The sequence below is a fragment of the Dunckerocampus dactyliophorus genome, chromosome 4 (assembly GCF_027744805.1).
Source record: "Dunckerocampus dactyliophorus isolate RoL2022-P2 chromosome 4, RoL_Ddac_1.1, whole genome shotgun sequence".
In the NCBI taxonomy this organism is placed as follows: domain Eukaryota; kingdom Metazoa; phylum Chordata; class Actinopteri; order Syngnathiformes; family Syngnathidae; genus Dunckerocampus; species Dunckerocampus dactyliophorus.
Genome location: NC_072822.1, coordinates 35,698,185 through 35,724,748, shown reverse-complemented (window position 1 = coordinate 35,724,748; position 26,564 = coordinate 35,698,185). Strand labels below are relative to the sequence as shown.

General features: G+C 41.4%; 2 protein-coding genes across 2 annotated transcripts in view; one reads left to right on the top strand and one right to left on the bottom strand.

Annotated features, from left to right (window-relative positions):
• znrf3 (zinc and ring finger 3) overlaps window positions 1-12,622 on the bottom strand; it is a 94,201-nt gene extending 81,579 nt beyond the window's left edge. The window contains exons 1-2 of the mRNA XM_054772972.1: window positions 12,329-12,622; window positions 12,037-12,232 (exon numbers count right to left, since the gene is read on the bottom strand). Of these exons, the coding sequence (XP_054628947.1) occupies window positions 12,037-12,186 (150 nt within the window). The 5' untranslated portion in view covers window positions 12,187-12,232; window positions 12,329-12,622. The remainder of the gene's footprint in view (window positions 1-12,036; window positions 12,233-12,328) is intronic.
• Window positions 12,623-20,908: 8,286 nt separating this feature from the next.
• xbp1 (X-box binding protein 1) lies at window positions 20,909-23,269 on the top strand. The gene is given in 6 exon segments (XM_054773006.1): window positions 20,909-21,242; window positions 21,640-21,736; window positions 21,826-21,942; window positions 22,022-22,102; window positions 22,105-22,188; window positions 22,329-23,269. Coding segments are annotated over 6 exon segments (1,149 nt in total). The 5' UTR covers window positions 20,909-21,012; the 3' UTR covers window positions 22,869-23,269.
• The last annotated feature ends 3,295 nt before the right edge of the window (window positions 23,270-26,564 follow it).

Below are 26,564 nucleotides of genomic sequence, written 5' to 3'. Positions count from 1 at the left end.
CCTCTTTCTTTCTCACCCCTCCCTCTCCTTCTCTACAAAGCGCGGCTCCTTTGATCTCCAAACACGTGATTTTTTTTAGCTTTTTTTTCTTCTTCTCCCACTCCAAAAGGAACCGCCCACAAGTCTGGTGACCACGCCCCCGTTCACGCTTAAGTGAGTGGGTTAAGGAGGCACTCTTGGGGGAAGGGGGGACTGGGGGTCGCCACTATTTTCAAACTTTGACTTCTTTCGACTTTTTAACAAACTAGCAATAATAAGAATAAGAATAATCCTAACTTGATATCTAATCTTACAAATGTTGCTCTGGTGGGAAAATATTCTCTTCTTAGTGCAGCGCTGACTTTAACCTACCGTTCCACCTTAAAAGAAACTCCGGCACCCGAACTGGGCTCATTTTCAATCATTACTATCGTGTAGGCGGGCCCTAGCCCACAAGAGGGCGCTGTTGGCACCCTTTAATTAGAGTCTACCTTGAATGTCCCAAGGTAGAGCCAAGAGCACATTTTTAACCTACAAAAAACAAGAGCGAGCAATGGCATCCGGAATAACGCCGTCAATTATCAGTGTGATTTTGTGGGGAGTTATTATTATTTACAGAACAAAAACGTCAGTCTTTTGAGAATAAAGTAATATTTTTTAGGAAAAAAAAATTAATTTGTAAGCGTAAAAGAGAGCTGTAATCTTATGAGAGTAAAGTTGTAATCATCTGTAAAAGTTTTTCAAGAAAAAAGCTGTAATCTTACGAGAATAAAGTCATATTTACGTGTATTTTCCAGGAAAAAGTCGCAGTCTTATGAGAATAAAGTCATATTCGTATATTTTCCAGGAAAAAAATGTAATCTTACGAGAATGAAGTCATATTCACATGTGTTTTCCGGGAATAAATTGTAATTTTACGAGAATAATGTCACAATTAAGTATATTTTCCAGGAAAAACGTTGCGATTTTACAAGAATAAGTGTAATAAGAAGTCATATTTATGTGAAGGAAAAAAAGCTGCAATCTTCCGAGAATAAAGTCACTTTTGCAAGAAAAAAGGTTGCAATCATCTGTAAGAGTTTGATATTTTCAAGAAAAATGTGGTAATGGTAAGAAATCAACAGAACCTCGGGTAGCGTCCGCCCTGGTTAGCATGTTTTTGGGTTAACGTAAAAAATGTACGACTCGGTTTGCGTGCGTCCTTCGCTTAGCGCGCGTCTCGTCGTGTCATTAACACACCGTGTGATTCTAACTTCTTAACATAGAACACGCTTCCTTGTTAGCATCCTATTAGCTAGCTAAACAAAATAGCCACCGAACTTTGGCTTTCTGGAAGGGATTCATTGGATTAACTTGATTTCTCAGTTTGCATCCGCTTGGGTTGGAGTCGGACGTTCTGGAACGAATTAAAGATGCTAACCAAGGTTTCACCACAAACATATTTTTTGGAAAAAAAAAAAGCTGTAATCTTCAATTAAATAATGTTCCATCTTTTCAAGACGAAAGTCCTAACCTTAAGAGAAGGATGTCTTGTATTTTCGGGGGAAAAAAAGTTGCAATGTTCTTTAAAAAACATTGGATATTTTTGAGAAAAAAGTCGTAACTTTACTAGAAACGTCACATTTTGGAGGGGGAAAAAAGTACATAAAAATCTCTAATCTCTTTTCAAGAAAAAGTCGTACCCTTGTGAGAATAAAGTTGGAATCTTTCTGAGAAAAAAACTTTTTTAAACAGTTGTAATCTCACAAGAACAGACTTTGATACTTTCTTGAAAAAAGTTGTACCATCGTCCCTCGTTTATCATGGTTCCTCGGTTCCACATCCGACTGCGTAACTGAATTTCCCGTTTGTGACGTTGTAAAAATGTTTTTTGAACATAATCAGAGGCACGTCGACGTGTAGATTGCGCAACACCAATGGAAGAAGGACAAAGTAAGTAGCCAAAAACCTACCACTTCCACACAGAATGGGAGGAGACCTTTTTTTTCCCCTCTATCATGTCGGACATGCCGTGGCCGACTCCATGCGGTGTGACGGTAATGTCTCATGGCTACAACATTACTGATGCTTAGTGACCACAATACTCCATAGAACTGGTCTTTTTGGACTAATAGTCGACCAGTCAGCCACCAAATGTGACTCCTTCATCTGCAAGCAGAGAAAACATCAGCGCGCGTCAAAAAATGGAAGCCGAGTGGAAATGTCTGCTTTCAATTATCCTCTTTAGCAAAACAAACACGTTCGCCCTCATCAAAAGCCCGCCGTCTCATCTTGCTGTCGCTTATTGGAAACAACCGTCACGAGGACTTTTTAGGTCAGAAGACAGCGTGATCGTCCACATGTCCTCGGAAAAAAGACGTGGGTCAGAGAGAATCCCGCTCCACATGTCTGTGTCGTGTTTGTCACGCCAAGATCCTGCGGTGTAGTGTGGAAAGTGGAAACTTCAGAAAAGTCACTTTGGTGGCCCAGTGATGGAGATCAACGTGCCTGAGTTCAGCAGGGCAAACCCGAGGGGAATAAGAGCATTTCCTGGACGAGACTGCCCTCTGCTGGTCCAACGAATATGACAACCTGTCTATTTTACACACGCCACAAACGTGTGTCGTCCAAAATCAAGCCTTGATGTCCAGTTAAGCTCAGTAAGCCCGGAGCGGGACAGGAGGACACAAAACGTTAGCAACACTAACATAGCTATGTGTGTTTTTTTTCATTTCTGCTGCTGTTTTTTTAATTGACCAAATATTTCAACATTCTTCTTAAATAATGTCCGCAAATGTTCTTCTCATAATATTATTCCCTTAATATTATAACTTTTTCCCAAATGTTTTAACTTTCTTCTTAAACAATCTTGATACATTTTCTTTTTGTAATATGATAACTTTATTCCCATAATATTAGTACTTTTTTACCATCCTAATTTTCCAAAAAGGCCAACTTTATTTTGTTGTTTGTTTCTCATATTAGTATCACTTTAAAAAAACATTTTTTCTTCAATATTTCAACTCACTGACTTTATCACTGATGACGTGTCCAAGTATTACCGTGAGGCGTATTTAAATGTATCACATCCGGCCTATCCAGTGACCTCTAGGAAAGGCTGGATGACAGTCACGAAGTCACGAAAGAGTGGTGACAACTGGAAAGACAGTGGACAGCTCGGAGAGACGGCGACTGGGGTAGGAAAGGCCAGCCCCCTGACCTACAGCTCCTGTGAGGGGCAACCAAATATTGCTACGAAGAACCCTACAAGAAAATACCCTCAGGGATGCCCAAGAGGGGGGGAGGATGAGCATCCCAATCGGACGGAAATATTGGTAATGACCAAAGCAAATGATCAACAAAGTACGAGCGCAGTCTGCGTATGCGACAAGGTCTGCAAGAACCCGAGAGGTCTGAAGATCCACCAGACTAAGATGGCCTGCCTTGGGAAGGGACAAGTGAAGGGACAGACGGCGCAACAACTTTGGTTGAGCCCGCTGCAGAACCTGGTCAGACGGAGGAGGAGGAGGAGGAGGCGGAGGAGGTCCGGAGTCACCCCACAGTACCCGGAACCTCCGAGCAACACAATTCCCCCCACCAAGAAGGAAATCGGAACATCGTCAGGTGAAGTGGCCTGCTGCCAACAGCAAGGAGTGGAACAAGCTGGATGAGGACGTAGATGAAGCCCTGGAAGTCATATCGAAGGGTGACGCTGACCAGAAACTCCAAACTATGTGCTCCTTCATAATGAACATAGGAACTGAACGTTTCAGAGTGGAACAGAAGCAAGGAGCAAGAAACCCAGCAAGGCTCAATCGGCGGGAACTCAAGATAAGCCAGCTGAGGTAAGAGCTAAAATCCTTGAGACGCCAGTTCAAGGCAGCCACGGAAGAGGAGAGCCCTGCTCTGTTGGAACTCACCAACATCATAAGGAAAAAGCTCATCATGTTGAGGAGGGCTGAAAGGCACCGAAGGAAGGGAAAGGAAAGGGCCCGGAAGCGGAGTGCCTTTATTGGAAACCCCTTTGCCTTCACGACAAAGCTACTGGGCCAGAAGCGACGTGGCCACCTTACTTGCCCCGTAGGAGAGATTGACAACAATCTCAACGACACCTTCTATGATGCCACAAGAAACCAAGAGCTTGGCCCTTGCAAGGCCCTGGTGACACCTCCAGAACCAGCGTTCCAATTCAAGATTCAAGAGTTTTATTGTCATATGCACAGTAAAACAGGCAGTTATACTATGCAATTAAATTCTTATTCTGTTCATTCTCCCAAGAAAAGAAAGAAAACACAAGAAAAGAATAAGAACATAAGAAACATAAATACCAATAAATTAAGCAACAACAACAGAAGAGACATTAATACAAATAAATAATACAAATAAATAAATAATACAAATAAATAAATAAAGTGCTATGAGAGTGTGTGCGTGTGTTGCGTGCAGCGTGTGTGAGTGCGTCGTTGAGAAGCTTGATGGCCTGTGAATAAAAGCTGTTTGCCAGCCTTGTGGTCCTGGACTTCAAACTCCTGTAGCGTCTGCCTGACGGTAGGAGTGTGAATAATGAGTGTTGTGGATGTGTGCTGTCCTTGATGAGGTTGTGTGTTCTTCGTAGGACTCTAGTTTTATAAATGTCTTGCAGTGAGGGGAGGGCTGCCCCAACAATGTTCTGTGAGGTCTTGATCACCCGCTGGAGTGCCTTCCTATCACGTGTTGTACAGTTACCGTACCAAACAGTGAGGGAGGCGGAAACAACACTTTCCATAGTGCATCTGTAGAAGCAACTCAGGATTGTGGTGGACATGCCAAATTTCTTCAGTCTTCTCAATTCAACAGTAATGAGCCCACCCTGTCAGAGGTAAGGGAAGCTGTCAGAACTGCAATATCTTGTTCAGTCCTCGGTCCCAGTGGTGTACCTTAGAAGGTCTATAAGCAGTGTTCACGGCTCCTCAAACGTCTCTGGAAGATCTTGAAGGTGATCTGGCGAAGAGGGAAAGTCGCAGCCTAGTGGAGACATGTCAAAGGCGTCTGGATCCCGAAGGAAGAGAACTCTAGCAACATCAAGCAGTTTCGTATAATCTGGCTGCTCAACGTTGAGAGCAAGATTTTCTTTAAGATCGTGTCCCAACGACTAACACAGTTCCTCTTGAAGAATGCCTACATAGACTCCTCAGTCCAGAAGGGGGGAGTTCCAGGAGTGCCTGGGTGCCTGGAGCATACAGGACTCGTGACGCAGTTAATCCAGGAGGCAAGGGAAAGCAAAGGAGACTTGGCAACTGTCTGGCTTGACCTAACCAGCGCCAATGGATCCATCCCACACTAGCTTGTCGAGACAGCATTGACAAGATACCACGTCCCTGGGCAGATCTGCAACCTCATCATGGACTATTACAACGATTTCAGCGCAAGAGTCTCCTCCAACAAAGTAACATCTAGCTGGCACCGCCGGGAGAAGGGGATAATCGCCGGCTGTACAATCTTGGTGTCATTATTCTCCTTGGCCATGAACATGATTGTCAAGTCCGCGGAGGTTGAATGCAGAGGTCCAAAATCAAGATCAGGGACCTGGCAGCCCCCCATAAGGGCCTTTATGGACGACTTGACAGTGATGACTACATCTGTTTCTGGGTGCAGGTGGCTCCTTCAGGGGCTTGACCAGCTCATCTCCTGGGCAAAGATGAGCTTCAAGCCAGCAAAATCCAGGTCTCTGGTCCTGAGGAAGGGTAAAGTGGCTGATCATTTCCACTTTGCACTTGGAGGGACCAAGATTCCAACGGTGACCGAAAAACCTGTCAAGAGCCTGGGCAAAACCTTCGACAGCTCCCTGAAGGATGCAGCAGCTGTGCTGCAGACCAAGAGCGACCCGACTTCTTGGCTCACAGCCATAGACAAATCGGGTCTCCCAGGAAAATTTAAGGCCTGAGATGTACCAGCACAGTGTCCTGCCTAGGATACTCTGGCCCCTGTTAGTCTATGAGGTACCAATAACAACAGTAGAGGCACTAGAAAGGACCATCAGCCAGTTTCTCAGGAGATGACTGGGGCTCCCTCGGCCCCTGAGCAGCATCGCCTTATATGGCCATTCCAACAATCTGCACGTCCTCCTCAGTGGACTATCAGAGGAGTTCAAGGTCACCCGATCCAGAGAGGTGTTGATGTACAGGGACTCTGCAGACGTCGACAGGGATTGTGGTTAAAATTGGAAGGAAGTGGCAGGCACAAGAAGCCGTAGGCAGAGAAGAGGTGCGGCTGAGACACAAGACCTTGATGGGAACCGTGGCAATGGGGAGGGCAGGCCTTGGCAGCTTTCCCAGGCCACGCTATGACCAGGCTCGTGGCAATGAGAAGCGCCGACTTGTCCAAAATGAGATCCGGGCAGAGGTAGAGGAACAATGCTGCTGCAGGATGGTCGGAATTTCCAGGCAGGGGGCATGGACAAGGTGGGAGCTTGTGGAACCGCGCAAACTAACCTGGGCAGAGCACTGGAGAGCTGAACCTCTGCGGACAAAGTTCCGCATACAATCAGTGCATGACATCCTCCCAAGCCCAGCTAATCTGCACACCTGGGGCCTGGCAGACACCCCAGAGTGCAAGCTTTGCCAGAGAAGGGGAACCATGGAGCACATCCTGAGCTGTTGCCCAAAGGCTCTAGGGGAGGGTCGGTACCGCTGGCGCCACGACCAAGTTTTAAAAGCCTTGGCGGATTCCATCTGCGCTGCGATACAGTACAGCAAGTCCCAGGTGACCCCAAAGCAGGCAATCACATTCATCAGAGCAGGGCCACCAGCTCAACACCGCAGGAGGGCTTCTAACCACCGCTCGTGACTGGCAGCTCCAAGTGGACCTGGGAAGGCAAGTAAAGTTCCCGGCAGACATTGTTACCACCTCGCTCCGGCCAGACATGGTGCTGACATCGGAGTCAACTAAACAGGTGGTGCTATTGGAGCTGACAGTCCCCTGGGAAGACCGGGTCGACGAAGCCAATGAGCGTAAGAGGGCCAAATACTCTGAGCTCATTACAGAGTGCCGGAGCCCGTTGTGAACCAGTCGAAATCGGTTGCAGAGGTTTCGCAGGCCGCTCACTACAGCGAGTGCTCAAACTCCTTGGAGTTAGAGGACTGCAGTCAAAGAAATCCACCAAGAACATCCTCAAGTCCGCAGAAAAGGCCTCCCCGTGGCTGTGGATCCGTAGGGGGGATCCGTGGTGCTCTACTTGGACACAAGCCGGGGCCTGATCAACCCGGGTTGGGTTTCCCGGGCGAGGGTGTCTGATGATTAAAGACCCGAAACACCCTATGACCCCGGGTTTATCGCTGATGACGTGTCCAAGTATCACCGTGAGGTGTATTTAAATCTACTCTGTGCTGATGATTTTTCCTCAACTTTCTCATTATTCTGACTTTATTCCACTTTTTTCTTGCAACTTTCTAACTTTTTCCGCAACCTTTCCAAAACAACAGCTTTGTTCTTTTGTTTGTCTCTCATAATATTGCAAATTTAAAATATTTTTCTAATTTTAATATGCCAACTTTATGTTACTAACATGTTATTTTTTCCTCATAATATTATGACATATAATTCTGACTTTTATTGTTAGATTACAATTTTTTTTCTTAACATTTTGACTTTATTCTTGAAAAATGGCCGCTCATTTTTCCTACTGTTTTTTTTTTTTAGGTTTTCCAATTTTCCAAGTATTTCAACTTTCTTTTTGTACATAAAGAATGCTTCTTCAGCTTTGAAAACTACAACTAAAATGAAAACTATTTATGAAGAAAGTGAAAATATACAAAAAAAACAACAGCAAAAATGGGATATGCAACTTTTTTCTCGTAATATTTTGACTTTATTCTCGTAAAATTACAGCTGTTTTTTTCCATTTCAGATTTTTTTTAAATTTTCCAACTATTTCAACTTTCTTCTTGTACATTTTCGTAATTATGACATTATTCCCATAATATTGTACGTTTTTTCCCTATGTAATATTTCAAAAAATACAATTTTGTTTTGTTTTGTTTGTTTCTCATACTATTACGACTTGAAAAAATGAGCTTCTTTTTCTTCAGCTTTGACATTATTTCTTCCCCATAATATTGCTACGGTATTCTTGTAAAATTACCACTGTTTCTTGTCAGAGTACAACGTTTTCCTGTTCATATTTGGCCTTTATTCTTGTAAAATTACTGCTGTTTTTTTGAGTTTTTGCTGTTTTTATTTTAAATTCTATTTTTAGAACGTGCCGCGGGCCAATAAAAAAACAAAACAAATTGGGGGACCTTATAAACACAGCTCATTAGCATTAAAGCTACACACGAAGGGCTCACTGAATGCAGAAGTCTACATTTCCAGTTCAAACCCTCGTGGGACATCTGATGCTTATTTCAAACTGTTGAAGAATACTCCAGCACGGGACGTCACGTCACGCGCTGCATGTCTAACATCAGGGACCCCGAGGCCCCCCTCCCACGGTGCCGCCATGACACTTTCTCACTGCGGTTTGTGCAGTGACATCACAGCAAACATGCCGCATACTCAGAGAGTGTGGTCACCTTCGTGGGCAAAGCCTCGCACATCATCCGGGGGGCCCCGGCGGCCCACCCCATTAATCGCTTTATGTAATGACACGCTGCCCACCCCCCTTTCCTCGTCCCGTCATTCTTCATTAAAGCATAGCGTCAGCGGCCAGCCAACAAAGAGACGACTGAGTGAGGCTACCGGCTCAAAAGTCCAGAACTGAACCGACCCAACGGACTCTAACCCAGCCTCTCATTTGGGTCTCGGGCTGAAAAGGAACCATGGTTCCCGCTTTTTATGTCTTTCTTCAACAGACATCGCACCATGCCTGAACGCTTTGGAGATCAAAGCACTCGGATGGGGCCCGGCTGTTTCCCTGCAGAATCTGCAAGTGGACTTTGAAGTGCACACATGCGTCAGCGGGTCCCTTCTCTGCCGTTGTGGACGAGTTGAAAGTAGGGATGCTCCGGTTGATCGTACACCGATTTCCGCAAAAAAACACGCCATCGGCGATCACAAAACGCTACACGTGTGCTGTGTGGGGACGCACTTTGTCCCGTATCGCCGCCAGAATCAACACTAGTCTGTGAAACCTCAACGGCTTCTGACTGACAGCTTGACACAGACTACACCGATGCATGCCAGCGTGTCGCCGTTTGACTTTTCTTGCATCTTTGTTTACACGCTTTGCCCAGCGGTCACTGGAGGCGGCTAGCTAGTTAGCTAGAATTTAGGCAGCTAACGCTAGCTAGCCGCCTAAATTCTGGTCTTCAAACTAGATACAGTATGTGTCTTTTTATAATCAATTTATTTCCCATTTACTCGTATTACTCCCAGACGAGAGAGTGTTAGGGCCACATTGAAAAAAAAAATAATTGGAGATGTCGACAATAAATGTCGGAAATTTACAAGAATAAAGTTGTACATTTCCGAAAAAAAGTTGTACATTTATGAGAATAAAGTTATAGTATTACGAGCATAAAGCCGTAAATTTACAAGAATAAAGTCGTAATATTACGTGCATAAAGCCGTAAATTTCCGAGAATGAAATCGTAAATATATGAGAATAAAATTGCAAATTTGTGAGAAAAAAAGTCGTAAATTTACAAGAATAAATTAAAAAATTTACTAGAATAAAGTTGTACATTTACAAGAAAAACAGTTGTAAATTTACGAGAATAAAGTTGTATATTTACGAGAAAAATACTCATACATTGACTTTATTCTCGACCATTTGCAACTTCTTTTCTCGTACATTTAGGACGTTATTCTCGTAAATTTAGGACTTCATTCTCATTATATTACAACTTTATTCTCATAAATTTAGGACTTTATTCTCATTATATTACAACTTTATTCTCATAAATTTAGGACTTTATTCCCATAAATTTATGTCTTTTTTCTCGTACATTTATGACTTTATTCGCATACATTTACAACTTCATTCTCGTAAGTTTCCAACTTTATTCTCATAATATTACAACTTTTTTTTCGTAAATTCATGACTTTATTGTCGTAATATTACAACTTTACTCTCGTAATATTACGACTTTATTCTTGTAATATTACGACTTTATTCTTGTAATATTACAACTTTTTTTCTCGTAAATTTACGACTTCTAGCTCATAAATTTACAACTTTTTTCTCATAAATTGATTGACTATTTTCGTAGAATTCTGACTTTTTTCTTGTAAATTTAGGACTTTATGCTCATACATTTACAACTTTTTTCTCGTAAAAATGTATGACTTCTAGCTCATAAATTTGCAACTTTATTCTTGTAAATTTACGACTTTATCCTTGTAATATTATGACTTTTTCTCGTAAATTTATGACTTTATTCTCATACATTTATGACTTTTTTTCATAAATGTATGACTTGTAGCTCATACATTTATTTTCTGAAATTTACGACTTTTTTCTCGTACATTTATGATTTTGTTCTCGTGCATTTACGACTTTTTTTCTCATACATTTCCAACTTCTATCTCATAAATTTACAAATTTATTTTCGTAAATATACGACTTTATTCTGATAATGTTACAACTTTTTCTGGTAAATTAAAAACTTTATTCTCATAAATTTAAGACTTTATTTTGTAAACTATCTTGTAAAAATGTTTTCATGTAAATTTAGGACTTTTTTTCCGTACATTTACGACTTTATTCTCATAAATTTAGGGCTTTATTCTCAACATCCCAGATTTTTCTTTTGATTTCACTGTGGCCCCATATTCATATTCCAAAACGTCATCAAAACGTCATCAAATTAAATTCAGGTTTGTGTCATAATACAAAAATCATTTCACAAAAATAAAGGCATAAAACCATTAAAAAAAACTATAATAACTAACTAATAACTAATGTTATTTTTGAATCTTTACCTATTTGCCAGGGGCCCTTGGAATTGTCTCAGCACGCCTCATAAACACATGGAAAAATGTACAGTTCATCCATGTGATCGGTAGCCTGAGTGTGGCATCCACAGTTTTCCGGGTCTCTGGAAAACCTTCAGGGGCCCACCCCACTGGGTAAATGGGACTCCCTCAGATGGACGGGCTGTCACGGCAGTGGACGTGCAGTGGAACCTTGGTTCGTGTTATTCATGCCTTCCAGAAGGTCCGACTCCAACAGAAACGGACGCTAACCGAATCGATTTCTCCCATAAGAAATCACGTAAATCAAATCAATCCGTTCACAGAAAGCCAAAAGTGTTAACACAAAACACGTCTTCATAATAATTTCCTTCAAGGAAAAGCTCATGGCAAAACAGGAAGGTGTTGATCTCGCTGCCACATTGTGAATTTGGGAACACTCACCTGTTCGGCGAAGGTAAAACTAACCTTAAATGCGCATTTATCCATTTAATTTCTCATGTATATGCATTTAGAATCATTCCATGCATGTAAAACTAGAATTGTAAAACTATAAAAACATGTTTTGTGTCAACACTTTGGAGAGTCAACCGCTGATGACATCATAGACTTAACTTCCGGTTCCAGTTGCCATTTTGTTTGGCTAGCTCATGGGATGCTAACAAAGAAGGACGTTTTCTGATTAAAAACAAAATTAAGACTACAGATGGACTCAAATGCCGCATATTGTACATATTGTACCGGATGATGCACACAGAGGTATAAATTAAACCAAAAAACACGCTAAATGACCGAGGTTGTACTGTATATGATCATTTATAGCATCCATGCAAAGCTAATGGTTGCCTCACTGAACTCTATACTACTGGAAGGGGCGTCCCTGCTGACCGCATGAAGCCATTGGTCGGCCATCTTGCTTCACCCAAAAAAGCCCACACGCATACACATACATGTATCTTCATTCACTACATTCATTATGTTTCGGTATAAAAATTAACACGAATGAACAAAAATTCCATTGAAACAGAGTAAATTTACTAGACCCAAATCTCAAAATTTCCCTACAGTTGAAGTTTTTTCCTACCTCTATGGTGTGAAATTACAATGCATAACAAGTCAATTTCAGCGTTGACAAGGTATTTGTTATGATAAGGATCTACGTAGTATCAAAGGTAAATGCTAGCATACCTTTAGAAGATGATCAGGAAAGTCAAATATTGTTGGAACTGCATTTTGTCCTAATCTAACAGTCTGGCCGGTCCTGTCCAAGTTCTCCTCGGTGAAATGACTTGAACAGAGTTGCGATCCGGCTGCAGGAATCCACCTGTCTCTCCGCATATTTACTACCCATTGCTTTAGAAGTTGAGCATTGCAGTGTGGAAATCTAAAGGAGAATAAGGGCTCATTTACAACCACTTAGATGAAAAGATGCTTACAGATTTAAAGTATCTATTTGTATTATTTATAAGCATTTACCTACCTGTGAAATGTAAGTCCCTTCTTGTGATTGCCACGAGTATCACGATTTGTGCTATTAATAGCAGCACAAGACGGCACCTCCAACTTCTCTTAGTTGTTGGGCTTTCTTGTTTTGGGTGAAACAACATGGCGACTCCTATACTTCCGGTGGCTTCAAGCCTCCAACGCGCAGCAAGCGGTCGGCGCCATTCCACTTATAGAGTTCAGTGGGTTGCCTATATCGATGCTAAGCTAAGCTAACTAGCTGAAGGCTAAACCCAACAAAAAACAGTCACTCGCATACAGTACATTACATCCGTGACTTGCATTTAACTGCCATGCTTTTTTTGTCATTTATTTTTGCCAATATGCCATCATCTTATTTATTTATGGGACCAAAAACGGTGACAATTCCCTTTTTTTGCGTTGTAGGTGCATGCTTTAAACAGCAGAGGGCAGCATGTCACTCAGTTCAACTAACATTGTTCAAAGCCAGTCACTGGCTTGTGCAAAAAGTTAAACATCACTTCTAGAGCGCCGTATAAAATGCAAAGAGTCATCGGGAAGCGCCGTGTTATCGTTTGGAGGCCTGGCGTGGCTTTTCTTTTTGCATGCGTGTTGCATCAGATCCCTGTTGCATCAGCTGAGGGGCCCACATCGTGGAATGATCATTTTTACCAATTTCTCATCAGACCTTTTGTTGAGAAACACTTGAGTGGATGCATGATGCATTTGCGTGGAGGCAAAAGATGACCGCATACTGACGGAGATACAGTGGACGCGGCTGTGGGAAGGCTCCAGACCAAGCAAACAACGCCCCAGCGCATGCTGACTCGGGCGCGGAATGTGTAAACGTTGGCAGAGGTTAGCAAACAAAATGAAACCCCCAGCCCCCAGTCCCTGCAGCTGCAGCTGGCCGGTGTCCCAGGGCGGGACCCCTCTCGTTCATACGTGCTCCAAGGATTACACGTGACACGCCTCAGTTTGCATACATGGGTGTTGTTGTTGACGCTTCATTTCATTTCGTGCCACTTCATTCAATTTAATGATTCTTTACAGCAGGGGTGTCCAAACTGCAGCCGGTGGGCCATTTGCGGCTCGCGACGTTGTAAAAATATAATTTAAAAATCATTATTTCTTAAAAACTACAATAAAATTTACAAGAATAAATACTCAAAGGAGAAAGTTGTAATCGAACGAGAAAAAGTCATAATTTTATTTAAAAATAACATCAAACAAAGCTGAAGAAAAAAGGTCGTAAATATTATTGAGAAAGAAACTGTTAGAAAGCCCATAATTTACCATGTTTTGTGTTGTTTATGCTTCACTGGTAATGTTTAGATTTGGGCGTTGTTTTGTCCCACTGTGTTCGGCGGTCAGTGAACGCACCGCAGTAGTGTGATGTTGCGTCAGTTGAAACGTCTTTTTTATTACTTCTCCGATGCTGTACAGGCACCACATCCTAGTTTTCCTAAGTTAATGCTGTGCGTGAATGCATAAAGGTGAGGTTTTAATTCAATTGTTAGATCTGTTTGAGCTCTATTGTACACTTTTGTTCAGTGTAACTCTTGTGTTCATTAATGCTAACATTAGCATTCAAGCTAACTGTATAGTGATTTATTATATTAATAAGCATCATCCATCCATCCATCCATTTTCTATACCGCTTCTTCCTCATTAGGGTCGCGGGGGCATGCTGGAGCCTATCCCAGCTGACTTCGGGCAACAGGCGGGGTACACCCTGGACTGGTGGCCAGCCAATGGCAGGGCACATATAGACAAACAACCATTCACACTCACATTCATACCTATGGACAATTTAGAGTCTCCAATTAACCTCACCTGCATGTTTTTGGAATGTGGGAGGAAGCCGGAGTACCCGGAGAAAACCCACACACACACGGGGAGAACATGCAAACTCCACACAGAAATGCCCAGGGGAGAATCGAACCCAGGTCTTCCCATCTCCAGGCTGTTACTGTGTTGGCCAACGTGCTAACCATTAATAAGCATCATATTGACTTAATTTCCTTATTGAGTTCTGTATTTGATGTGCCTTTGGCTAATCATTATGTTTATGTGTAATATTGGTTACAGTCATTTCCTGTTTATTTCTTAAGTGACATTTTGTATCTTTGTATATTGTTACAGTACCACAGCATAAAGCCTTATAAAGACCACAGTTTACCAGTGCTTGCTGCCGCTTATTGACCAAATCCACCAAACAGAGGACAACTTGCCGTGTTCTTTGACTTGAACACACATCTATACCTTTGACCGCTCCAAACCAGTGCATCCTTGGAGACATCTCAACACCCTGACAACCCTCTCTGTTTCAGAAACAAAACCCCAAAAAATCAGCAGTAGTTTCACAAGAATAAAGTCAAAAATATGAACAGAAAAAAGTAATCTAATGAGAAAAAAATGTAATTTCTGGAAAATTAAGTTGGTAAAAAAAGTTACATTATTGGAATAAAGTCGTTTGTATTCTCACGAGACAAAAAGTCGCCATTTTACAAGAATAAACTGGTAATATTATGAGGAAAAATAATGTCATTTTAGTAGCATAGAGTAGAATGTTATCTTTTCAAAAGTCATCATGTTATGAGAAGCAAAACAACAAAGTTTTTTATTGACTAGAAGCATGTTCTAAAAATAGAATTTAACAAGAAAAGTTTTTAAAAAACAAAACAAAATCACCAAGAAAAATACCAAGAATAAAGTCAAACATTTGAACAGAAAAAATGTGTAATCTAACGAGAAAAAGGTCGTAATTTGAGGAGGATGAGGAAAAAAATAACGTCACAGCTGAAGGAAAAAGATGTTCAAACAAAACAAAATTGTAATTTTTGCAAAATTAAGTTGGGAAAAAGCTTGTAATACTATGAGAATAAAGTCCTAATTACAAAAATCTATAAGAAGAAAGTTAAAATAGTTGGAAAATAAATGGAAAAAATCTGAAATATGAAAAAAAACATTTGTAATTTTACGAGAAAAAAGTCACATTTCCCATTTTTGTTGTATTTTTGTTGTTTTATTTTAATTGTCTTGTTAAATTATATTTTTAGAATGTGCAATACAAAAACTAATGTTCCCAAAATGGGAACTTTTTTGTTTTGTTTCTGATAATATTACCACTTTTAAAAAGTAACATATTTTTAGCTCGCTACTTTGCTAAGCTAGCGGCTAACTCGTTGGCCTCTCCAGTTTACTTTTCTAAACTGAACAAAGTGTTTCAAACGGAGCGGGGAAGAAGGACAAAGGAGCCAAAAACTTACCACTTCCACACAGAATGAGAGGAGGAAATAACAGGCCACAGTCAACCACAATCATGAATAAAAGGAATATAGCGAGGGGCAAGTGGATTTCATTGTATTCCATAATACTTTCACTTCATTCTCGTAATATTATGATGACTTTTTCCCCAAAATGACAACATTGTTGCTTTCTTTGTCTCATAATATTACAGCTACAAAAACAAACATTTTTTTTCTAATATTTCAACTTTATGCTACTAAATTAGGTTATTTTTTTACAACTTTTTTTCTCTTCATATTTTGACTGTGTTCTTAGAAAATGGCTACTGATTTTTCCTTTTCTTTTTTTTTTCTTGTTAAATGATTTTTTTTAGAATGTGCCGCAGACCCCAAGTGGCCCCCAGGCCACACTTTGGACACCCCCACTTGAAGGTGCCAGATAAATGAGGCTAATGGTTTAAATTCCACAGTTGGTTCCGTCTGGAAGGAAGGCAGGAACGCCGGAGGGATTGGATCCACCCTCCCTTAATCACAGGCTCCAACGTTGAGCCCCGCAGGGTGGATCTCCACCTCTGTTGTTTGGAAGTCATACCGTGTGTGTGTGTGTGTGTGTGTGTGTGTGTGATAATGTTGGTCTCATTTTGCTGTGCACACAAAGCCGGGCCCTCCAAGGCAGACTACGTGAGTGCAGGATGTGTCACTAACTACTCTTTGAAAAAAGACTTCACTACTAACAGTGCAGCACTAAATACTCTGCTAAAGTGCTGCAAGGACATCCTGCCTTCCTTGCTAGTCCCCCCCCAACACGTCACAGTGAAGTCGAGTGAAATGGACTCTCTAGTAGAGACAGAGGTGACGCTACGCTAAGATGTTACGTCTATTTCAAGACAAAAAGTGCATCTCATCTTTGCCGCACTGGTGAAAAAGCCAATCAGCTTTACTGTTTGCTTTGTACATTTTAGAAATATTTCCACTTTCTTCTTAAATAATCTCCATAAATGTTCTTTTGGCAATATTAGGACTTTATTCGCATAATAATACAACTTTTTTTCCAACCTAATTTTCCTAAAATGACAACTTTATTTAGTTTCTTGCTGCACGGTGGTCTAGTGGTTAGCACGTTGGCCAACACAGTAACAGCCTGGAGATGGGAAAACCTGGGTTCGATTCTCACCTGGGCATTTCTGTGTGGAGTTTGCATGTTCTCCCCGTGTGCGCGTGGGTTTTCTCCGGGTACTCCGGTTTCCTCCCACATTCCAAAAACATGCATGTGAGGTTAATTGGAGACTCTAAATTGTCCATAGGTATGAATGTGAGTGTGAATGGTTGTTTGTCTATATGTGCCCTGCCATTGGCTGGCCACCAGTCCAGGGTGTACCCCGCCTGTCGCCTGAAGTCAGCTGGGATAGGCTCCAGCATACCCCCGCGACCCTAATGAGGAAGAAGCGGGATAGAAAATGGATGGATGGATGGACAACTTTATTTTGTTTCTTGTAAAATGACAACTTAAAAAATGTAAAGTATTTCTCATAATATTACTTAAAAAAATAATGCCTTTTTTCCTTTAATATTCCAACTCTAAGCAACTAAAATGACATTATTTTTCCTTATAATATTATAATTATTCTCCAAAAATTAGGACAACTTTTTCTTGTAATATTTTGACTTACCTTTTACAGCTATTTTTCCCAACTATTTCAACTTTCAACTTATTCTTGCAAATGTTCTTCTCATAATTATGACTTTATTGCCACAATATTTAATGGTTTAATTCATCCTGAACATGCATATGAGTCAAACAGTAGCACATCACATAGTACAATTCACAGTTTTGCATGTCCAAAAAGGAGTAGGAAGAAGCAAAGCTTATTTAATCCTACCCCTCATCAGTTTCACATCAGTTGCAATACATTTATTCACCTCTTGTTCTTCCAAGTGTACTTTGTAGGTCTACATGACAATGTAGTGCAATCATAGCCAAGGTTTTTACTTACTAAAAGGAAGCTAGAGGCATAATAATAACTGATAGAATGGTTGAAAGAGTGTTTGATTGATGATGAATGAGTACAGACCATGTACTCTCCACAATGAAGAGTTAGTAGTCAGTATAGTAGTGGTTAGATATACTGTAGTATTGTATGTACACAGTGGTTCAGGTCTCTTCTTCTTTGTATTTTGTGAACATCAACTGCTTGTACTTTTTCTTCAAATGGCTCATTGTTGTGCTTTGTTTGAGTTCCTCACTCAATCCATTCCACAACTTGATTCCACATCCAGAAATGCTGAAAGTTTTCAGTGTTGTCCGTGCATATAGGTGTTTTAGGTTCAATTTTCCTTTCAGATCATATTTGTCCTCTCTTGTTGATAAGAATTGTTTTACATTTTTGGGTAGAAGGTTATTGTTTGCTTTATGCATCATTTTAGCCGTCTGAAGGTTTACTAGATCCGCAAATTTTAATAATTGTGATTTTATAAATAAAGAATTTGTGTGTTCTCTGTAAGCAGCATTATGGATGATCCTGAGTGACCTTTTTTGCAGCACAGTTAGTGGCTGAAGTGCACTTTTGTAGTTATTACCCATAACTCGGCACAATAAGTTAGATATGCTGATATCAGTGAACAGTAGAGCGTATGTAGTGCTTTTTGGTCAAGGACAAATTTAGCTTTATTCAGTATTGAGGTGTTTCTTGCCACTTTATGTTTTACATTTTTAATGTGAGATTTCCAGTTCATCTTCTCATCTATTATAACCCCGAGAAATGTATTTAGGTTCACCCTGTCAATGTCTACACCATCAATTTGTATTTGCTGGTACGTTTCCTTTTTACACTTACCAAATAGCATTACTTTAGTTTTACTGAGGTTCAGTGATAGTCTGTTTTTATCAAACCATCTTTTTAGTAGATTTAGTTCATCTGTGATTTGTTGTACTAGCTCTGGTGTGCTGTCTCCAGAACATAATGCGCTTGTATCGTCTGCAAATAATACTAGCTTTAGGTCTCTTGGGACTTTACAGATGTCCTTTATATATAGATTGAATAGTTTTGGTCCTAGGATTGACCCCTGGGGAACGCCGCATGATATGTTTAACTCCTCGGACTTATGTTCTCCTAGCTTCACATGTTGCCTCCTGTCAGCTAAATAGCTTTTAACCCAGTTCAAGACTAACCCTCTGATTCCATACCTTTCTAGTTTAGTGATTAGAATATCATGATTGATTGTGTCAAAGGCTTTTGTTAAATACATAAATATTTTCTATGATCTATAGCATGCATAGCATTTTGATTATTATTATTATTATCTGTAACCTAATTTTCCCAGAATTATAACTTTACTTTTGTTATTTATTTCTGATAATATTACAAGTAAAAAAAATACTGCTGTTTTTTTCCCATTTTTTTCTCATAATGTTGTGACTTTATTCTTGTAAAATTACAGCTGTTTTTTAAATTTACTTTCCAACCATTTCTAATTTCTTCATGTACTTTTTTCCTCATAATTATGACTTTATTCCCGTAATATTTTCGATTCTACTCCCTTAGTGTTATATTTATTCTATTTTTTCCCAACCTAAGTTTCCAAAAATGACAACTTTATTTTGTTTTGTTTGTTTCTCGTAATATTATGACTTTAAAAAGCATTATGTATTTTTTCCCTGAAATACCTCAGCGCTATGCCACTAAAATGATATTATTTTTTGTTGTTGTTGATGCTGATGCTCCTATAGAGCGAAGCGAGCCTTTGCTTCTACATTTCCGTGTGACTTTTTGGCCAATGACGTAAGGAGAATGGGCGATAATAAAGGAACCTACTTTACATTGCTTTCCTCTACCCTTCTATTTTCATATGTTTTATACCAGGGGTGTCCAAAGTGCGGCCACGGGGGCCATTTGTGGCCCACGGCACATTGTAAAAATAGAAATTAACAAGAAAACTAAAATCAAAACAAAAATGTGTCGGAATTTTACAGGAATACCGTCAACATATTAAGAGAAAAAAGTTGTAATTTCACGAGAAAAAGATGTAATTTTATGAGAATGACGTCAATTTACGACTATTTTTCTTGTAATATTTTGACTTAAAATTAGAGCTGTTTTTTCCCATTTTTGCTGGGGTTTTTTTTCCAACTATTTCAACTTCTTGTAAATTTTGGTCTCATAATTATGACTTCACTCCCATCATTTTAAACTTTTTTTCCCCAAACAAATTTTCCAAAAATGACAACTTTATTTTAATTTGTTTTTTTCCCCCCATAATATTATGACTTTTAAAAAATAATGTATTTTCTTTCTTTTAATTTTTTTTTAAAGTTGTTATATTATGATAAACAAACAAGACAAAATAAAGTTATCATTTTTAGAAAATTAGGTTGGGAAAAATAAGTTTAATATTAGGGGAATAAAGTCATAATTATGACAAAAAATTTACAAGAAGTTGAAAAACAGCAAAAATGGGGGAAAAAAACAGCTGTCATTTTAAGTCAAAATATTTCGAGAAAAAAGTCGTACTCTGTCAAAATGGAAAACCAGCTGTATTGTACAATATTATGGGAATAAAGCCATAATATTATGAAAAGAACATTTACAAAGATTGTTGAAATATTTTGAAAATTTAAAAAAAGATGAAAACTTGGGAAAAAGAGCAAAGAGTGAAGTTGATAGTAGAAATATCCGCCTGAATCACAGAGCTGAGATAGTTATTTTCCTGAAATATATGGAACTTCTTAGCATACAATACGGTAGATACAAATAATAAATGAGTTGCTTTTATTCTGAAGCTGACTTGGCACTGAGCAGGAAGTCATTGTGTGCATCTTTCGTGTAAATCTACAGTAGCTCATGTCGCTGTTGTCATTTGGCACCGTGTAATACACGGCTCATTAGGGCACACTTCGCATTATCCGAAACAAACGACACTTAGCAGGAAGCCAGAAAAGGAAAGAAGAAACAGAAGAAGGTTACAGTGTTGCTTCCCTGTATACAAATCTGATGCATACAGTATGTTTGCATATTTAGTGTCCGGGAAACTCCGAATAACTGCTGCGTGAACGCGTTCGTCAAATATGATGCAACACTCTTGTTTTTCGCACTAAAATCCAGCTGTACTCAAATATCAATCGAAGCGTTTCAGATCGCTGAATTCCCCCGCTGGGACAGAAAGTTGTGATGCAGCCAACTGTGTTTGGGTGGGAGGGGAACTGAACTTTGGGGGCATTTCTGTTGCAAGAAGATGAAACTTGAAAGGCAAATTGCGTCACCGCCTCGTCCAATCACAGGTCATATGTATGTGACGTCACTACCCCCTCAGCCTATCAGGCGCGACCACGACAGTAGAAAACGATCGCCTTCCGAGCGCTGTCTGTCAGTAAGGAAGCGAGTCACCCCGTCCTTGCAAGGACACCCGCCCGTTTATTTTGGGATCGTAGACCGAGGAGGATTATTATTCGAACATGGTGGTGGTAGCAGCAGCGACCGGGGGCGCCCACAAGCTGCTCCTGATCCCCGGGAAGCAGAGCAGCGGCTCCTCGACAGCGAGCTTCGGCCGGCCCATTTCGGTCGTCCTGCCGTCCGCCTCTAGCCGGGCGTCGTCGGACTCCGAGTCGAGCAGCTCCGCGGGGCCGCCGGTGCGGAAAAGGCAGCGGCTTACACACTTGAGTCCCGAAGAGAAAGCACTTCGAAGGTAATAAAACAAAATGTCGAATTTTGTCTTTGATAATGACGAGTGGGTCAGCGCGGATATTGATTTGATCCATACAAAATGGCGGTGATGCTTATTTGACGAGGGGAAACTGCCTTTTCAGGCTACATTTTCATATATTGCAAGGAAACTCCGCAAACGTCGCGGTCGAAGGTGATTTAAGCTCGCAAACCGCGCATGTTGGACTTTAAACTTGCGTGGCGGTTATCGTGACGTTGCTCCGCCCGAGCAGGACTTTGACGTGCCTGCGTGGCAGCAACATGGCCGCGATGGTTGCGCAGTGCGAAACGTTCCGTTTGTGCCAAGTGCTGCGTTCAGCATCATGGAAAGAATGCCTTCACTTGTTCCTCATTTCCCCCCCTCCCCCGCATCTTTGCAGGAAACTGAAGAACAGAGTTGCGGCCCAGACTGCCCGGGACAGGAAAAAGGCCAAAATGGGGGAACTGGAACAGCAGGTCTTGGAGTTGGAGCTCGAGGTGCTTTTTATCCTTTGCTGCGGGCGTAGCAGCCACATTCCAGCCTTCCACAATGAGCAGGATAAACTGCTTTCTTTCTCCTCCCCCAGAACCAGAAACTTCACATCGAGAACAGGCTGCTCCGGGAAAAGACGAGCGGCTTGCTGAGCGAAAACGAGGAGCTGAAGCAGAGACTTGGGTTGCACACCCTTGACTCCAAAGACGAGGTGAAAGAGACGAGGCTTGCCTTTTTGTCCTATCTCGCGCCTTTTTTTTCTGGAGAGTAACCATCCTTTTTTCTTCCAGGTGCAGGTGTTGGTGTCCGGCGGGAATGACGCAGGTTTGGGAATCGGGTCTTCTGAGTCCGCAGCACTCAGGCTACGTGTGCCTCCGCAGCAGGTGCAGGCCCAGCAGTTCCTAAATCTGAAGACTTTCCAATGGATCCAGATGGCTCTGACACTGCAGACAATGAGGTGGGCATTGTCCCTCAAAGTGGGGGCGGGGGGTGTATGTTATGGGAGTAAAGTAAAAATGCAATGGGAACCAAGTTCCCATTAGAGCGTAATTAGAGGAACGTGAAGTCACCAGACTCATCTGGTCTCATCTTCTCCAGTCTGATCTGCTCCTGGGCATTCTGGACATCCTCGACCCGGAGCTCTTCCTCAAGACCTGCGAGCAGGAGTGCCAGGAGCCGCAGGTGCTGCTGGCTGGAGGCGGGGACCCAGTACCTGCCGCCACACCTGCGCCTCTGGGGCCCCCACCAGTTAAGCTGGAGGCCCTTAATGGACTGATCCATTTTGACCACCTCTACACGAAGCCGGCGGCGGTGGCCGGCGAGGAGAGCGACGGCGAAGATGGGATGGCTTCCTTCCCCGTGGCTGAGGTGGTGGAGGTGGAAGATGAGCGAGTCTGCGTGAAAGACGAGCCAGAGGAAGTGGTCATCCCCACCCAGATGGATGACTTCCTCTGCACCACCTCCTCGCCCGCCCTCAGCGGCCTGGACAAGGAAGCCTGCCTGGCGGACACCTACAGCGACTCGGGATACGAAGGCTCCCCCTCCCCCTTTAGCAACATGTCATCGCCGCTGTGCTCTGACAGCCCGTGGGACGACATGTTCGCCAACGAACTCTTTCCCCAACTCATTAGCGTCTGAACCAACTTGCCATATAAAAAAAATATAAATATATACATTCATTCATACATACGTACGTCTGTGTAGCGCCTAGCTAGTCCGTAAGCGTCACCTCCTCGTGTTCTGGCTCAGCATGCGCTCTCCTTCCTACTACAGCAGGTCTGTAACTGCTAGCGACGCCGCCGTAGCTCATGAGAGGTGTGAGTTTGCGACATCACTTTATTACTGCCGAGGATTTGATTGCTCACAAATGTTTTGTTTGTGCAATCCAGTATTTCGGTCATGTGTGTGGGGGGGGCATGATGATCATTTAAATATGAAGTATTTATTTGTATTCCGCTTCTGGGTCGCTGTATGGAAACTATCCTTTGTTGCCCGCTCTCCTTGTCTGATTTACTGCATTAAAAAGCTTTTGCATTGCACTTTTTTGTCTTTATTGCATCATCACAAAACACTTGACACTCAGTTGCTATATTCCATTGTTATATTCCATTCTCTCCGCTGACAAAATGATATCCATAAATTAGCGTTGAAAGGTCCACTGATCCACTCAAAACCACAAAGCAAAACAGGTGTCATAAAGTGGTGTCTGCACATGAAGGGTGATTGGCCTCAATGGGGGGGGGGGGTCAATCAGACCCACAGTGACATCAAGTGCAGCCGGTGTTTGTGTTGGCATCTCCTCTCGTTACCTCGCTTCTTGGACGCGCTGCTTCTGTTGCATAACGCTTCTAAAATGACCTGCAGTTTCCTGGCAGTCCAACCCGACATTAAGCCACACCCCCCCGCGGCTCAAAGTGGGTCAAGGTATAGTCGCACCATTTTGCCTCAGGCGAGAAGTCATATATATAGTTCAATCTCAGCTTTGTCATGTGGCTGAAAAAGCGTAATAACCTCGCCTTTTGCTCTTTTTCCCATTTTTGCTTTTTTTAAAAAATATTCCAAATATTTCAGCTTTACAGTTGCCTGTGTAAATTTTTTGTGTAATATGACTTTATTCCCATCATAGAATTTTCTCCCCAGACCAATTTTCCAAAATGTACAAGGTTTTTGTTTTTGTTGCAACTTTTTCCCCTGGTTAGAATACTTTACTGGTACTTTTTTCTGTTCATATTTTGACTTTATTCTTGTAAAATTGTGGCTGTTTTTCCTTTATTTTTTTTAATTTTCCAACTAATTCAAATTTTCCTGTACATTTTCTTATAATTATGACTTTATTCCCATAATATAATTTTTTCCCCAACCTGATTTTCCAAAAAATGTTTAAAAAATTAATTTTGTTTTGTGTCTCAGAATATTCCGACTTTAAAAAAATAACATCTTTTTTCTTTAATATTTCAACTCCATGCTATGAAAATGACATTATTTTTCCTAATATTACAAGTATATTCTCACAAAAATTGAAACTTTGTTTTTACTTTATTCTTGTAAAATTATGGTTTTATCCATTTTTTTTAAATTTCCAACCATTTCAACTTCTCATAATTCTGCCTTTATTCTCACAGCATTATAAATTTATAACATAACTCATAACAACTTTTCAACCTAATTTTTCAAAAATAAAAGTTTTTTGTTTTGTTTATTTCTCATATTACGTTATTCTCATAAAATTATGATTTTTTTCCTCATTGGATTACACCCTTTTTCTCGGAATATTTTGACTTTATTCTTGTAAAATTATTGCAGATTTTATTTTTTTGTGAAATGATATTTTTAGAATGCGCCACGGGCCAATAAAACAACAGCCGCGGGCCACAAGTGGCCCCCAGGCCACACTTTGGACACCCCTGCTTTACGACCTCAGTGCTTGTGTGATCTGATTTAGAGCAGATGTCCTTCATCTGCTAAAAGTGTCTACTGGTCTACTTATGAGCTCAGCAGCTGTGCTGAAAATCTGGTCTAAAATAAATCAACTTAATCACTTCAAAATAAAACAAACAGGAGAGATGAGGAAAACAAGAAAATAGAATAAGAATAAATAAATGAATAAACGCGGAACACATGCATAATAAGGTAAGAAGTCTTTGATCGCTCACCCTCGCACGGCGTGGGGAGGAGTGATCTGCTCGGTCTTTCAGCGGAGCGGGACAGTGATAGTAATTTGCCACTGAAATGAGATGATGCTGTGCGTGGGATACAATGGGACCACGATAACCTGGTCAAAATGCTGTAACATGCCGGACAGGCCAGTCGTCAGCGATGACTGAACACTTAGCACGCGATTTAAAACAAGCTAACTGATTTGGAGTGCATGGAAAAGTGGAAAGGAAGCTCAGGGGGTGTTAATACCAATGTTTTCTAAGCAGGCGCTTATTATTTGCTTTGCTCAACCACACAGCCGGCGACTATACGGGACTCGGTTAATTGAACAGAGCCACTATTTGGACTCGGCCTTGATGAAACCAATGAAAAACACACTCAACACTGAAGTTCCTTTTAAAGTGGAGACACATCTGCTGTGCTGAGAGATTGTGGTTTCCTTTGCAGGACCGCAGGGTACTTTTGCTCCTCACTGTGGGCGTGTAGGAGCCATTTGTAGTCTTCCTTGTTGGCCGACATTTGCGTGGTGAGATACACATATTGGTGAGAAACAAAACCTGCTCCATCTTTCCGGTTTTCGTCTAAAACCACCCCCTTATCGAATCGCGTGCGTCTTATTTAGGAGTGGTGAGCTGTTATCTCACACTTTCCCCGAAATGTATCCATTTCTGAAAAATTGGGAAGATCAAAGGCGAGATGACGGCACGTCATGTCCATTCTACCCTCCTGCACTCCGGGGCATATTTGCCAGGTACTCGGGCCTTTCTCCGCTTTGCTGTAAACAAGATGGCAGATAGCCATCGAGTTGTTGCAATTTCACCATTAGAACAGAGAAGAGAAGCCAATTGTCCGACCATCGTTTCTAGGGATTTCTACGCATATGCCGATATTGTCCAACTCTCAATTTTCAATTCCGATATGAACAGTTTCCGACATGCGTAACATACTTTTTTATTTCACGCAGCTCTGTTTGTTCTCCCCCTGTTATCCTCTTTGAAGCAATACAGTATATTCTATTCTAGGGATTTTTTATGTGCCATGAGAGCGAGGTCCCGCATCGGTGTCGTCCCGCATCAGTGTGATTCCCCATCTACCCACGGAGGAAAGACGCCGTATGGAGGTCAAGATGAAAGCCAAGCGGCTAGCAAGAAAGTAAAGATTCAATCACTACCGAACAAGATCCATGAACCGGCTGTGCTGACAAACAACATCAAGACCTTCAGGGAGTGCAGCTTACTGTGCTTCACAGCTAGCATCCCAGATGCGAACGTGGAGCTAGCTGACTTAACACAGTCAGTCATTGAAATGTCCATCTATACAGCATTTTTAAAAATCGGTTTTCATTGGCGTGAAAAACCCCAATACCGATATCTACGAATATTACATTTTTATTCCAGTTTCGGGTGACTACATCCCAAAACATTCCCAGTAGGTGCAAAACAACAGAAACTGATTTACGACAGCATTACTAGATTGAAGATTGGTGCAGCACACGGAACTAAAGTATATCGACTGAAGCATCCATTTGAGTCACAGCGCGAGAGTTGGTACTCGGACATGAACTACGTCTTTGTAAACCCCAACAACGTATTTATACGTCTTTTTACGTTTTGTTTGGCACGAGATGCAACTCCTCACCAGAGGATTAGGCTTGAGAGCAATTTTAATGCCATAAAA